General features: G+C 47.5%; 1 protein-coding gene across 6 annotated transcripts; it reads left to right on the forward strand.

Annotated features, from left to right (window-relative positions):
- The first annotated feature begins 64 nt into the window (after positions 1-64).
- On the forward strand, positions 65-13,512 carry THUMPD2 (THUMP domain 2 tRNA and snRNA guanosine methyltransferase). 6 transcript variants are annotated; one of them, XR_015808858.1, is made up of 12 exons: positions 65-181; positions 595-727; positions 1,521-1,936; positions 2,852-2,929; positions 4,332-4,384; positions 4,695-4,782; positions 5,369-5,440; positions 6,041-6,155; positions 7,947-8,055; positions 8,802-8,919; positions 10,417-10,586; positions 10,687-13,512. XR_015808858.1 is itself a non-coding variant. In XM_088181123.1 (11 exons), the coding sequence occupies exons 1-11, from the start codon at positions 83-85 to the stop codon at positions 10,731-10,733; spliced, it is 1,389 nt and encodes a 462-aa protein (XP_088037249.1). In that variant the 5' UTR covers positions 65-82; the 3' UTR covers positions 10,734-13,512. The 6 variants fall into 6 exon arrangements, 5 of the variants coding, with proteins under 5 accessions (XP_088037249.1, XP_014747656.2, XP_088037255.1 ...); XM_088181123.1 differs by lacking the exon at positions 7,947-8,055; XM_014892170.2 differs by lacking the exon at positions 7,947-8,055 and having other exon boundaries at positions 10,417-13,512.
- The last annotated feature ends 2,173 nt before the right edge of the window (positions 13,513-15,685 follow it).

Raw genomic sequence — 15,685 nt, forward strand, 5'->3', positions numbered from 1 at the left:
AACAGAAAAGCACGAGACAAAACCGGGCGCTTTTAACTCAGTTGCCGGCGGCCGGGCCTGCCCCAGGCCCCGCCTGGGCAAGATGGCGGCGGCGGAGGCCGGGCGGTTCTTCTGCACGGCGGGCCGCGGGCTGGAGCCCTTCCTGGCGCGGGAGGTGCGGGCGCGGCTGGGCGCCACCGAGGTGAGCGGGGAGCGGGGCCGGCCCGGCCCGGCCCGGCCCGGGTGAGCGGGGAGCGGGGCCGGCCCGGCCCGGGTGAGCGGGGAGCGGGGCCGGCCCGGCCCGGCCCGGGTGAGCGGGGAGCGGGGAGCGGGGCCGGCCCGGCCCGGGTGAGCGGGGAGCGGGGCCGGCCCGGCCCGGGTGAGCGGGGAGCGGGGCCGGTGCCCGCCTGGGCGCTCCGCTCCGCTCCGCCTCAGCAGGGATCGCGGCCGCGTGCGCTGCTCGGCCCGGAGCCCGGCTCGCCGGGCTCGGTGCTGCGGGGCCGCGGCGCGGGTCGGGGTCGGGGTCGGGGTCGGCCGGGAGCCGCGGGGAGCCGGGGCTGCGGGAGCCGCTCACCCGCAGCCGCCCGGCCGCGTCCCACGGGTGCTCTCCCCGAGGTGGACTGCGTCTCGGGAAAAGTGTTCTTCAGGGCGGCGGCGGGGCTCGGCCAGCTGCGGAAGCTGCGGTCGGGAGAGCGCCTGTTCCTGCTGCTGAAGAAGCACAGCCCGCTGCCGGTGTCCGGGAGCAGAGGTACGGGCTGCGCGGGGGCGGGATGCCTCGCTTTGAGTCCTAGTTATGAAATTTGAGGTGTTTATTTTTTTGCTAGTGGCTGTGGTTCTAATTGACAGGAATAGATTCTGAAGTGTCTTTCACCCACGTGTATTTTCAACATTAACCTGAAAAGGGCTTTTAAATTGTTTTCAATAGCTACCTTCCAGCCTGTATTCTGCCGGCACTGAATGTGTATTTGTGTTTTTGAGACTCTCTCTCCCCGCCTCGTCCCAGAAAGAGAACACCCCCCCCCAAAATAAAAAAACCGCAAAGTTTAGTCCTGGATCTCTTGTGTTTATTTTAACAATAAGTCTTATTTTCTCTTAAACAAAGTGAATCCCGACCTGTAGGTTGTGTCAAATTGCTAATAAGTACACTGCTTCCTTCTAAGTCTCAGCTACTTGGGTCATACTCTCTGTCAGTGTTGGAATGAGAATTTCAAGTTAGATGGATTGATATCTGCCTGCTGGTGGGTTTTTATTTTAGAGATTACCTTCAGCTTTGAGAATGAAATTTGATCGTGATTCTAAAATTTTAAGGGATAACTAGAAAGACTTTTTTTTCTTTTTCCTTGACCTTCTTTGCGGTGTTTGAGTGAATTGGCCCCTCTGTTCCTCATGCCTGTCTTGTAGCTAGCTTAGGTCTGCCCACAGGTAGAAGTCTAAGTTTGCACATTAATGAAATCTGAACACAGTTGCTGTTAACAGCTGTTCTCAGTCTGTAGAGAAATGAAATGCCAAGGCTGAAGTACTTAACTGCTTTTTTCTTCCAGGAAAAATGCTTCAGGAGATTAAAAGCCTTGTCATTGAGGAGCCGAAATACTGGCTGGCTATTATCTCTTTTTGGAGGAAGCTTCATGGACAGGAGGGGAGAACAGGTGATGTCTCTAAAGAAAATGTATCGAGTCTGAAGAGAAAGTCAGAAGAAGAGATAAATACTGCAAGTAAAAGACAGAAAACGGAACAAGTGAGAGCAGTGGTATCTGAGGAATGTCAGGTGAAAGTTGGAGAGACCTGTGTGGTACCAGAGAAAATGAGCAGTCAGGAGTGCTGGATTGAGAGCAAGACTTCCTCAGAATTCCCTTCCAAAGGCAGTGGAGAGAATCCTGCTGTGAATGAGAAACTTGGCTTCAGTTTCAGAGTGTCTTGTCGTTGTAGTGGAGCAATTGCCAAAATACTTACTTCACAGGTATGCTGAAGTATCTGTATTTTAAAAGAATTCAGGAAAGGGGAACAGAGATGTGTAGTTTTGATTGTTATTTCGGTTGTGTTGTGTGTTCTGGAATGATAAACTGAGGTATAAGCTATTTCTGTATTTTCTTAAAAAGCCCTTAGCCTGCATTCACCTTAAACAAGTAGAAATACAAATGGTGTTTTTAATTTCTGTGCGCTATTACCCTTAACGTTTTTCAGATCAATACCTTTCATTAAGGATAAGCAAAGGTAAGAGTTTGAGGTTTCTTGGCCTGTGGAGGCTGAGGAGTCATCAGATAAGTTTACAGCTGCTTAAAGGGCCATTGCAAGGAGATTTTTTTACTACTAAAGCTAGTGCCTTAGTGAGGTGAGAAAAATGAGCCTCCCTACAAGGGTGTTTGCCTAGATTTGTGCTATATTTGAACTTATACTCTGAAAGTAATCAGAGCTTTCTGTATGTAATGAAAGCACTAAAATTGTGAGTTGTAGTGCATTTGCAGATTTTCTGTTGGGTAATCTGTCTTAGAGCCATTGGAAATACTTTGTGCATGTGATTAAGAATTCCAAAATGATGGCAATCACAGAATATTCTAAGTTGGAAGGGACCCACAAGGATCAAGTCCAACTCAAGAGAATGTTTTGTTGTGACTTGGTCAGGACTTGAACTTGGCCTCTCTCGCGCCAGTTGAGCAGTGGTTGCTTGCCCTGTGGTGTGTTTGCTTTGGCCCTCGCTCACCTGCTCTGCCCTCTTGTACCTCTTCTGCTGTGAATTGTGTGAGTTGTTCTCTTAGGCACAGAGTCTTTCTTTTCCCGGGGATTTCTGATGGTTGTGCATCCAAGGCTGTGATCTGCAGTTTTCTGAACTGTGTGGTTTTTTATTGCCGTTTTATACCGTTGTTGCCCCTTGCAGGAGATCGGGAGAGCCGTTGGCCTGGCTCTGGTGAGGCAGTGCGGGTGGCGCGCGGACCTGCGGGACCCTGACCTGGAGGTAGTGCTCCTTGTTTGCCTGTTGATGCTTCCAGAGCATCCCTGACACCTTCGGTTTTGTTCTCTGCTCCCTTTGCACATGCGACCGTGGCCTCTCCCTGCTGGTCTTCCTGCCGCTGAGTTTACCTGGAGATCAGCTGGTAGTGCTGAGCAGAGCATGCACGTGGCCCTTGTGTGTGTGTGCTTTCCAGAGCTCTGGAATAAACACCAGCCTGGCTGCATGGGCCTGCATGGCAGGGAGGCATCCATAGAGGAGGTGTTTCAGGATGCAGCACCCTCACAGACTGCTGGACTCTGTAAAAATGGAAATCACCTGAGCCATGGCTATCTAGGGCCCCTGGAGGGGAGGTGAGCGAGCAGCAAGGGCGTGCTCCAAGGAGCTGCACTTGGGAATGCCATTGGTGAAGAGCCTCCCTGGGCCCTGTCTGTGACAAGCAGCTGCCTTTGTGCTCCCTTGCTGGTGCAGCTGCCTGGAGACCTCCCGAAGGACTCCTTGCTCTTGACAAGCTGTCCTCCGTCCCTGCGCTTGGCTTGTGGAAGCTGCTCTCAGCACTGATGCTGAGACATCCCAGACTCTGGAGTTCATGTACTGGCACCGGTTTTCCCACACTGAGCATTATGTACAGCTTTGTTGAGGCTCCTATGGACCTCCTGTTCTTGCCCAGGTTTTTGCTCTGAAACTGTTCAAGTGCTGAGGACTAGGATTTTTCAACAGCATCACGTTCCCCTTTGTGCTGTCTTGGGGCAGGGATTGCAGTTATGCACGGCCTGCTCAGGAGCTCAGTCTTTGGGACAGCAGGAAAATTTATTTTAGCTGACTACATTTCTGGAAGGATTACTTATACATAACTTCTATCTGAGTTGCCCCTTAGTGGCATTAGTGGGGGTAATGGTGGGGTTATTTGTTTTTGTTGTTTGTTTTTGTTTGTTTGTTTGATGGGGTTTAGTTTTTTGTTTGATTGTTTGATTGTTCGATTTTTTTTTTTTTTTGGTTGTTGTTTAGGGTTTTTTGTTTGGTGATTTTTCATATTTATTAATTTTGTTGCTAGTACACAGTGAATAATATTCTCCCACTTGTAGTAAATGAGTTTATAACGAAAAATTCCCATGCTGTGTTAAGTAAAAATAGGCCCCCTTATAAATTCATGTGCTTGCTGATGGGTTCCTGGCTGACAAAATCCCCTTCAGCTTGCTTAAGCATTAAATAATTTTTAAAGTGGCATTCAGATTATCTAGTGGGATTTCTTCCTATTAATTTTTATTGTTTATAGTATGCATTTTTGTTCTTAAAAACTGAGATCAGAAGGTTGTAGAAGCATATGTGTCCGGTTTAAAGAGTTAAAGCTATTGTCATGTCAGTTTGAGGCTTTAAAATATTTGGGTTGGTTTTTTTCTTCTTTTAGATCTTTGTGCATCTTAATGACATTCACTCTGTAGTGGGGATTCCTCTTTTCAGGTAAGCATTCTCCCCACCATATTTGTTGTGGCAGTATCAGAACAGGCAAGATTTATAAATCTTGCTGTCCACCATGAGTATTTATCTTTTGGTTTGATAATCACTGGTTGTCAAATTTGTCTTGTCATCTGCCTGGATTTTAAATGAACACACAGACCAGACTTTGCAGTGAGTTATGGTTAAAAGCAGACTTCTCTGTCTCTCACTAGATCTATCCAGTTAGCTTGTTCTTTGACATTACATGGGCTTTTCTGGGTGGTTCTGCTGTTGTTTAAATTATTTTTTTTGTTTGGTTTTTTGCTGTCTGTAGGCTTCCATTGGCAAACAGAGAGTATATCAAAACAGCAGGACTGCGGTCAACGGTCGCATGGGCCATGGCATCTCTGGCTGAAATCAGTGTCAGTGAATGTTCCTTGCAAAGAAATGGAATCCTGAGTGAAGGGGAGGGGGGTGCTGCTCATCAGGGCTGGAGCTGGATGCTGTGAAGGAGTGTGCTGATTTTAATGCCCCATTCTCTAGTGCATGTGGACAGGGTCTGCCATGCTTGTGATGAGAGTGTGCTGTCACCTGCTCTTGAGACAGATGTTTGCTGGAATTCCAGGTGCTTCTCAGCAGAGCTGTTAATCCTTGTGCAGATATATGTCTAAGTGGCAAGATTTTTCTCACTGTCCAGTAACAGAAAATGAAACTTTGTTTGTTGTTGTTTTCCAAGGAAATGTGATCTCTTTTCACAGATTAATTTGGTACCAATATCTGTCTGCAGTCCTCTTGAAATTCTTCCTGATTGTCACCTCAGGACTCTCTGTAGTGAAACTATTAGTGCTTGTTACTGTATTCCCTTAGAAGTGAGTTTGGCCTGAGATTACCAGTGATGATTGTTAACCTGTGCTGGATTCAGTGGGATTATGTACACCCCTCTGTAAGCTTTGTCCTGGGTAAGGAGTCTGTCTTGCTTGGCATGCAGTCATGCCTCTGTTTTTGTAGGCTGGTGCCCTTGTGCTGGATCCCATGTGTGGGCTAGGAACGATCCTGCTGGAGGCTGCCACAGAGTGGCCTGTAAGTATCCCAGTCACAGCTGGCTGGACCTTGGCAGCCTTGGGAGACTGGTCGTTGTGATACAGGGTTTTCTCTCTACCAGTGATGCCAAAGTCCATCGCTGGAAAGCTGAAACCAAACCAAAGGCTTTCTAGGTAGCTGCTAAAAGTGTTTTAGTACAAACATTCCCCCAGATGAATGTCCTGCAGGCTGATGCAGCTACTGATTGACACTGCAGGGTTTGTGTGAGGCAACCACGGACTTGTAAAGCTTCCTGCGCTTATCCTGGTATCAGAGGAGTTGGTGTGATGGAACAGTGTCAGCATTAGAGGCAGTGGGGCTGGCTGTAGCTAGCTGGGGTCTTGCTGTTTGGACATGCTCTTGATATTTCTGTCATTTCAAGTGTCTTGAGCAGATCAGAACATTAAAGGAGTGAAGACAGCACATACTTCCTCCGTTCCTCCATCCTCTGGATTGTGAATTGCTCTGTGTACCAATACCAGATGTCCCAGAAAGGGAGTTGTCTTGCAAGAACTTTGCAACAAGGCAATTCTGAGAAGGGTTTATAAAATAAGTAACCCAATCGTTAACAAAATTACTTTTCTCTTTCTCTCTGAACAGGAAGCCTGTTACTGGGGTGCTGATATAAGTGATTCACAATTAGAGGGTGCAAATGGGAATATTAGAACTGCAGGCTTAATGGATAAGATCGAGTTGCTTAAATCTTCTGTGAAAGGTATGTCTGTAGGGTTTCCAAGTGAATTTTTTTGTGTTTCTGGGATTGTACAGGAAATGTAGGTTCTCTTGAGGTGATATGTTGTAGAGGTAACTCCCAACAAATAGCTGGGTGCTGACTTTATAGTACTAGTGCCAGTGAAAGGCTAATTATTTGTTCTTCCTCTCTCCTGCCTGCACCTAGGAACTTTGGTAAGAATGAAGTCAGCAGAAGGCAATAAAAATTATAACTGTCTGGCATGGACAGTAGTTGTCTCTCTTAATGGTAAATGTGTGAATACCACAAAGAGTATGTTCCACGTGAAAGTTCTTTGTGGGACACAGCCAGGACAAAACCTGTAACGTTGACTGGCGCTGTGCTTGAGACAGAAAACACAGCACTCTGTGGTCCTTGTGACAAATAGCCCTTTATTGTTCTGACTTCACCTTTCTTCATGTTCCTGGGTAAGCACCTGTGATTGGTTCAGAGTTCAGGCTGCTCAGCTCTCTGACCAATAGCTCCTGCAGCTTGGGCTGGGACTCATTGGATCAAATCCTTGTCTGTCTCCAGTTCTGTGCTATCTCTGTTCTCTGGGGGCCTGTCTACCAGGCCAGGCCGCTTCTCTCATCAGTGGCCAAATTCACTGCCCAGTACAAGCCAGCTCGCACTGTGACAATTCCCCGTTTCATTTTCATTAATTTGAAGAAAAATTTTAAAGCACAAATGTGCAGCTTGTTCTCTGTTATCTTACTGCCAGGGCCCTTTTGCATGCAAGATGACATTGACAGCATAGATTCAATTGGAATGGGGTTTTTACCTAGCTCAATAAATTTGGCTTTTTTGGATGCTGATGAGTTTCACATACCAGAAGCTGCAGTGCTTATGTTCAGGAGTAGTCAGGTGAATTTAGCACTTTTTGGTTTCACATATAACAATTTAACTGCTTAACACAGAAATATAACTTAACTCTATAAAAATTTAATCTTCTTCTTTTAAATTACAACTTAATGTAACATTCAGTTTTAGAGCTGTGCAAAATTCCAACTTAATTTGTAAACAGAAAAATATTTTGTAAACTAACAACTCTGTTATTTCAATCTCCTATAACTTCAGGTAGGTACGATTTCTGTCATTTACCTTCTCAGCCAATGATACATGAGCTCTTAAGGTCTAATAGATTAACTAGGATTTTCACTCAGGTACCTTGCCTGCTTAACAGGCTGGCTGGGTTTCAAATTGTATTAACTGCCAGTACAAGCCAGCTTGCACTGTGACAATACCCAAATAAAATGCAGCGTGTAACATAAATTTACCAGATGAGTAATGGTGAGGACTCATTAGGCTAAGCTGAATTGTTCATGTTTTGCAGTAGGAGTATTTTGAATGGTGATGGCTTTCTCCTATAAGAGGGAATCTGCTCTTAATTCACAGGCTAGTCTGTAGAGAAGGTAATAATTTCATGACCTTATTCTGGACCTCAAAGTCTGAGACTAAATTATCCCTTTATGAAATTCATGACAGGCAAGCTGGCTGTTTTTCCCTGTGCATGAGTGATGAAGTGTGCATATTTTTTTACTTTGCAGTATTTATTTCTTACCGTAATGGTAAGAAATATTATTTACTTCATAAAAATGTAGGTTTATTTCCCACTTAAAAGCTGTGGTTGACTTTTGGTTTCTAGGATAATGGAAGGTACTTAAGTGCCAGGTTTTCTAAACTGAACAAGTAGTTGGTGTTTTCATCACTGGTCAAAAGCTGTTATTTCTGCATGTCTTGAGCAGGACTGTAGGTGACATGTCCTTTCATTTGCAGATAAGATTGATACCCAGTTGTTGTGCTGCAAGTGTTGACCCAAGAATGGTCTGGGAACCATCTCCAGCTAGTTCTAGAAAAGTTGGCATAGAATCTCAGCAGAGTTTAGGTGAGGAGGGACTGTTGGAGGTCTTTAGTCCTGTTGTCTGCTCAGGGCTGTGTCCGGTCAGTTCTGAGCACCCTGAGGGATGGGGGACCCACAGGGTCTCAGGAAGGATCTCAGCCTGGCCTGCACAGACTGGCACGGGGCCAGCCTTCATCACCACAGGCGCAGTGCTGCTTCTTCATCAGGGGAACTGACCTTTGCTGGGTGGCAGAAACTCTAAGGTGACACTACAAAGACACTAGCTCTGACAGAATCCAAGTGATTCTGGCTGTAACCAGATTCCTGGGGGGAGAAAAGGGGGATAGAGAGGAATTTGATGTGGTTCCTTGCCATCCACACATGTACACTTGAACATTTGCACTAAGTGCTCACAAACTTAACTCTTCTTTTGTGTTTTGCTAAGTTATTTTCGTGTTTAAGATGTACTGTGTGTTTAAGATGTACTGTGTGTTGAGACGCAGCAGTTAATTTGGAGCCATGTAATGCCCTGTAGGAGAGTCTTGCTGCAGGGGCAAACACCAGGAGCAGGGAATCTGCAGACTAAACAATGCTGTCATGCGTTTCTCTTCCCAGTCTGCAGAGGAGTGGTGCCTCCATAGTGTTGTTTGTGAGGGCAAGTGCAGAAGGAGCTGTGAATCTGGGTGCATAACCCAAAAAGAGCTGTCAGACAGTGTTGAAAGGGGAATGGGGCCATAGCTGCTGTGCATTTTTCAAACAGTCAGAGATAAAAACCTGCCTTTATTGTGCAGCATTGCCATTGCCTTCAGAAAGCTTTGACAGCGTTATTTCGGATATTCCATTTGGGAAGAAGTTCAAGACCACGAATGACGCCCAGCTCCTACCAGATAGTCTCCAGGAAATGGAGAGGTACGTGTAACCTTTGACATGCTTGGGGTTTGATGGAAGTGTCACCACAGTTTGTGATGTAAGCATGCAGTCAGCTTCAGATTTGCTATACTCCAAAGTCTCCAGCTCTGTAGTCTGACCCTGTGCAGGCTGTGGAAGTCTCAGCCCTTTACTTTTCCCTTAGAGACTGTTGTGTTGTGTCTTGCCAGCTGTGAGTGGTGATGGCATCACAGGCTGGCAAGGAATGATCTTGTTTGAGCCATGCTCACAGATATTCTTTGCAAGGCATGATGGTGAAACATTTCTAAGCCACACTCAAAAGTATGGCAGAAAGGAGAAAGAGGAGAGGCCTATCTGCACAAAGTTAAAGCATGGACAGTCAAATAATGCTATAATGCTTTTTCAGTTGAGGCCTGCTTGTATAAAATCATAGGCTTTCCTTTTTGAGGTCACAGCCAAGCTTTGACCAGCCTGCCTTGATAAGAAGGATCTCAGACTAGAAAAAGTGGCGTGCATTTTCCTTGCTATCCAGGAATAGCTCATTAGCAACCTGGTCTGATTTTAGGTGTGTCCTTTCATCTCTCACCTTATCATTTTGTGGCAGAGTTGAGCTAAGCTAATAGGAGGGCTGCTTCTAACAGACAGTTCAAGCCATCTTCTCCTCTACTTCTTGCGTGAAGACAAGCCCTTTCTCTAGGACTGGTCTTCAGTGGGTGTTGATCTCGCTCACCCAATGCAGGAATGTGGTGGGAGAAGGTGGTATGGCGCCACAGAAGGATGTGACAATCTTACTGTGCTTGTCTTCTTGCCTTATTAGCTCTACTGGTCTGTCCTAAGCAAAATATTCCCTTGGGAAGGTGGAGATGAGGAAGGAACCATTATCATGAGAGCCCCACCAGTAAAACTGTTCAAGCTACTTGTGGTAAACTGAGTCAGGATAGTATTTTTCCCCCCCTCTTTTAAAGCCAAGTATAATGTTTGGACATATACTTAGAAAAATTAATTACAAACAACCGTTAATTTTCCTTTGCTTCCTGAGTTTGAAAGCCATTAAGGGTCAGTGGAACAGGGAAAGGGCAGACCTTTTAAAGTTTCCAAAAGGAAGGGCCAGTTTCAGAATTACCCTGCTAATCTGAAAAACCCTTGCTGCACTGGGAGTCTGTTCCTCTACAATCTCCAAAAGCCCTAGGCTTGACGGTGCTCCTCAATCCTTAAAAGAATGCTGATGGCGGTAAAAAATGAGACCATCTTCCCTGCTAACCCAATACAAAGAAATGCTAACATCAGAAATGTTTTGGAGTCAGGACAGAGCCCTGTTCTTCCATTTAGAAAGAGGTAAGAAGATGCGGGATTTCAGTTTCCCTTGGAGATGCAGCTCACTGAGTTGAGCCATGACACACTCGAGTGTTTTATTGAATGTAGGTGTCAGCTGAAGGCCCAGCAGTGTTGCATTCTGCACGGGCAAAGGGATGCCAGGAAGGATCAACACCTAACCTTTATTTTTCCTGTGCTTGCCAGAGTGCTTCGTGTTGGCGGGACTCTCGTGTTGCTGCTGAGCCAGGAGCTCCACAGACACGCAGATGGTTTGACCAAGTGTGCTGGAGGTGACCGTGCTGATGGTGACAGCGGAGCAGCCCCTGCACCAGCCCTGAGTGTGGATGGGAATTCTTCCTCCTCAGCACAGGGAGGTGGGGAATCTGTTCTCAGCAGACATTTTGGTTCTTTGGTGCTGGAGGGTGTCTATGCCGTTAGTCTGGGGAGGACTGAGGCTTTCATACACAAATACAGGAAGGCGTCTGCTGCTGGGAACTCGGGGCTGTCTGGCCCTGGGCTGAAGGGAACTTGAACCCCGAGACGCTTCAGGAGCAGCACGGCAGGACTCGGTGGAACTCTGCTGATGCAGACAAACCCGGTGCCATCCCTTAGATTGCCTCACATTCTCTGGATGTCCTAAGGCACTGTGATTTTCTCTCTTTCAGTTTTTAGAAGAGATGGAAGATGCCTACCAGTGTTTCAGCCAGTTCTACTGTATTGTATAGAGTGAAACAGGATATAGTATATTGTAATGAGGCAGAGTCCTCAAATCTTTGTTTAGGCAAAGCTGCTCAGTATTGGGAGGAGTTTCTACGGGAGACAAAGTCTTTCTTTGCAGAACTGCAAAACCATACGTGGTAGTCCATGATCTTTTGGCTGTCCCGTCCAGCTCTTAATTTTAAAGTAATATTTAAGCTACAGCTTTGTTCTATTCTAGCTATTCTTAATGTTCAGATTGTTCTTAGGTGGAGGATAGGCAAGCCATCTGAGTTGCTGAGAAGGAAGGGAAGACAGAAGGAGAAATAAGCAGCACGGACAGCTAGAGTTGCAACAAGTCCCAGGCCCTTGGGCCCCGACTCTGTTTTGTGTCTCCTGGGTCCTCCCTGCCTCTGCCTCTCCCCCTCTCTCCCACACTGTTGTGACACATTTTTTTCTTTCCCGTGCCTTTTCTCTTGATTCTTCTGTCCCATCAAAATAGGGCTTTTTAGAACTGTATCAGCATTAAATAAAGGGCCCAAGGCAATACTGCAATCACTCTGTCCTTTGGGTTTTTTTAGCATCCTTTGTACAAAAGGCTGAGATAGCAAAAACCAAAAATGATTGCATATTTTCTGTGAGAACTAAACAAAGACTTCTCAGTGCTCTCCTAAGCCATGTCAATCTGCAGAAGCACTGGTGGGCTTTTGAGAAGGGAAAATTAGGATAAAATACTAAATACATTTCTGTATGCTTCTGTGTCACGTTTTTGACTGAAGATCACCTTAAAGAGCAGAATTGGTTTTAATAATGTTATTTTGTTGACTTCAACAGACTTTCTCTCAAATGTTTTTGCTGAGAAAAGTATAACATTAGTTTTGTGGGGGCAGTTAAATGAAAGTGAGATGCAAATGAGGGAATTGCTTCTACATGTAAACATTCTTGTCCTAAAGGAGCTATCAGCTCTGTACCAACCCTGTACTGAGTTAAAAAATATATTTCTTTAAAAACTCGCAAACAGAGGCTACATTTTGTGTCAGGTAGAATTTCTAGGGGCTGACATCAGGAAATCTGTGAGCCGACTCTAGCTGAGCTCAGCCAAACTGAGCCGAGTTCAGCCGAACCGAGCCGAGTTCAACTGAACTGGGCCGAGTTGAGCCGAACCAAGCCGAGCAGCGGTGAACGCAGAGAGCGGCACCGAGTTCAGGCAAACCTAGACGAGCGTAGACGAGAATAGCCGAATTTAGACGAAGATCCGAATCTGGCCGAGTGCAGCCTAACAGAGCCGAGCTCCGCCGAAGAGCCGAGAATAGCCGAGTGCGGCCGAACACTGTCAACAGCACCGAGTTAAACCGGGCCGAGCGGCGGCGAGCTCGGCCGAACTCAGCCGCCTGCTCTCGTGCCAATTAATTATTGCGAGTTTAGTCACTGTCTAGTGAGCTCCTGCCCGACCCCGCGCTCCCATCCGTGTCCGTGCCATGGCCGGGCCTCCCGCAGGACTCGGCAGCAGGAAAACACCGAGCTCTGCGTGTTTAACGTGAGCCGGCCCCGTTTTCCCTCGCGCAGCGCCTCTTGCCGAGCTCAGCTGAACCGAGGGAGCGGTACTGAGTTCGGCCGAAACGAGCCTAACCAACTTCTGTCGAATCTAGCCAAGATGAGCTGAACTGAGGCAAATCCAGCCGCACCGAACCGTGTTTAGCCGAGCCCAGCCGAACCTAGACGAGCTCACCCAAACCAGCCCTAACGGAGTTCGGCCGAACCCAGCCGAATGTAGACGAGCTTAGACGATATGACATTCTGCTGAACTTGTGTTTTCTGATATGTAAAGTGACAGGGACTCTGCTGAATTCCAGCACACGAGCAAGAACAGCAGCAACAGCTCCAGCTGAAGCTAATTTACCCCCTTGGAGCCAGCCAACATCACAAAAGGCAAAGACACTGACAGGAGATAGGCAATACTATTTATTGTTTTCTTCCACCACTCCTTGGTAGCTGTCTTTTAAAAAAACATTACTGACATCTTGAACCGCTGGGATCGCACAGTGATTCCAACACATTCCGGTGGCAAGCGCTCAGTCCCGGGAGCTGCCCTGGGTGCTCTCATGACCATTAATTAGCGCGAGTGCAGTCACTGCCTAATGAGCTCCTGCCCGACCCTGCGCGCCCGTTCGTAGCCGTGCTGAAAAGAATGAGAAGGAGGTGTCTTTACAAACTGTGGGCCTGCTGGTAGATAAACCCAGATACTGACAGGTGAAAGAAGTAATGACTGGAACCATAAATTCCAGAGGAATTCCACTAATTGACACAGACTGTTGCTTCCCCCAAGGCCATGCTAAATTCCTGGACTTAAAGGAAAAGAACAAGAGACACAAAGAAAAAGAAGCGGGGACACGAGGAATGCACATTAGAAGGGGGTCTGTATTAGGCGATTCGGGAAGTCTGTACCTTTCAACTACCTCAGCGGGGAAGAGAAAGAAATGCGGCTGCGAAATTAGAATAAATAGGAGGTTGCGTCCTCCAACAGCTTGAGAGACCACATGGGAAATGCCCATGGCCTCTCCCTTTATTCAAATAAAGTTACGGGACTCCTCTGTCCCCTTTTTAGCTCTCGTGTTTGTGGGTTAATTTTCCTGACAGTGCGATGGCTGGGCTGCCCGTGGGACTCGGCGGGAGGGAAACACCGAGCTCTGCGTGTTTAATGTGAGGCGGCCCCGCTTTCCCCACCGCGGCGCCTCGGCCCGGCCCGCGCCGCCCTCAGAGAGCCGAGCCGGGCTCCGGGGAACGCAGCGAGCGGCACCGAGTTCGGCCGAACCGAGCCGAGCTGTGCCGAACTTGAGCCGAGCAGCACCGAGCTCGGCCGAACCGAGCCGAGCCATTCAAAACGCAGAAACAAGCCCTCAAAGTCTGAGCAGCAGGCCCAGCACAGGTAGGCAGGTTTGGCATTTTCTTTGCTATGCTGCAGGTGTATTCAAGACATCTTTCCTCTTCGTTTGACAGAAGCAATAAAAAAAAAAATTCTTACCAAAACAGGATGTATTGTCTCCAGTCTATCAAATAGCTAAATACCACCAGCTATCTGTCCATATTTTAAAAGCACCTGGAGAACTTGCATCCCAGAGACCTAGGGACTGTCTGAGGAGAACTGTGGCCAGCTCTGTTAATTGTTAAGCACTCCTGGAGCAGCAGAGAGGTTCGAGGAAGCTGGAAGAGTTCCAGTGTCCCAGTACCCAAAGAGACTGACCTGGTCAAGCCAGGTCACACTTAGGCAGCGCTGCGACTGACCCCGGCCCAGGCAAAATCACAGAACTAAAGCTGAGATAAGATACAACTGAAAAAAAGTATTTCAAAGGACAGGGAAGCTAATTCCAGACTCTGTGGGTTTGGAGAGACAAGTACAGTGACAATGTCTGATGTAATTTTTTTCAGGGAAGTGGGATTTGAAGGATGAAGGCAGCTAGCTGCACATCTGTGATTTACTATGAGGGTAGTCATGCACCACATCCAAATACTGAATGGAGTTTCTTACTGCAAGAGATCTGTCTGGAGCCAGCAGGGAGCCTCTAGGCCCTGGATTGAGCTTCTCCAAGAGCAAGAAACATGAATGAGGGTTGAGACACAGATCGTCCAACTCTCAGGGCATCCAGCTTGGGTTTCTCTCCATTACACTGTCCGGTAGGAAAGTAATAGCCAGAAGATTTGTGTTGTGCATGGCTATCAGGAATGCACTGCCTCCAGTGAAATGCGTAGGACACCTGGAAGGAGCTCGCCCTGTCCTCTTTGCATGGCGTGAAGTTCCAGCCTTGATCAGGAACTATCTCCAGCCACAAACACGTATTTCTCTGTATTGTTTTGGATGTTAATACACATAATTGAAGCAAATGTTAATGCACTGCATCCCAGCAGTGTGATCATTAGCTGCCTTGGCTGGTTTGAAATCGTTGGTCCCATGCTCCAGACCTTTTGTCTTATTTCGGTGGGATAGTGCAGTGCTGACAAAAGGGATTGGGACATGGATACCTCACTGCAGGGCTTGTACAGGCATCAGCCTTGCCCCCTCTCCCAGACTCATCCATCAAAATTGGCACCAAGTCATTCGGTATTGCAGAGGAGTCTGTGGTGCAATCAGATCATGGATTCAGGTCCAGGACCTCTGAGTGTCTAAGGATTCAGCTGTAAACAGAGCTGTTGCATAGGCCTTTGGGAAGACACTTTGACTGACTTGTTTCTGTGCAGATGTGCAGGTAAGAACAAGGGACTCTGCTGTGGAGGGTGGTGTGCCCTTGCCAAGAGAATTAACCCTTAGTGTTACACAGTGGGGGAAGAGATGGTTGTCATGCGTAGCCAAAATTGCATCAACACTGTTTCAAAAGAGGTGGTGGGGGGGAATCTGCCAGGGCAGGGGGGATTCTGCTCCTCTCCCCCACTCAGGTGAGACCCCACCTGCAGAGCTGCCTCAGCCCTGGGGTCCAGCACAAGAAATGTGTGGAGCTGTTGGAACAAGCGCAGAAGAAGCCATGGAGATGCTCTGAAGGGTAGAGCCCCTCAGCTCTGGAGCCAGGCTGGGAGAGCTGGAGGTGTTCACCTGCAGAAGGCTTCAGGGAGACTTTAGAGCCTCTTACAGGGCCTAAAGGGGCTCCAGGAGAGTTGGAGAGAGACTTGGGACAAGGGATGGAGGGATAGGACAGGGGGAATGGCTTCCCACTGCCAGAGGGCAGGGTTGGATGGGATGTTGGGGAGGAAATCTTGGCTGTGAGGGTGCAGAGGTCCTGGCACAGGT

Source organism: Sturnus vulgaris, chromosome 1, assembly GCF_052056855.1.
Source record: "Sturnus vulgaris isolate bStuVul1 chromosome 1, bStuVul1.hap1, whole genome shotgun sequence".
In the NCBI taxonomy this organism is placed as follows: Eukaryota; Metazoa; Chordata; class Aves; order Passeriformes; family Sturnidae; genus Sturnus; species Sturnus vulgaris.

Bases quoted from the DNA above. Each gene is read 5' to 3' on its own strand.
- THUMPD2 (XM_014892170.2), top strand. From the start codon at position 83: ATGGCGGCGGCGGAGGCCGGGCGGTTCTTCTGCACGGCGGGCCGCGGG. The intron at 1,937-2,851 runs GTATGCTGAAGT...TGCCCCTTGCAG, and splicing joins CCAAAATACTTACTTCACAG to GAGATCGGGAGAGCCGTTGG. The intron at 6,156-8,801 runs GTATGTCTGTAG...TTTATTGTGCAG, and splicing joins GCTTAAATCTTCTGTGAAAG to CATTGCCATTGCCTTCAGAA.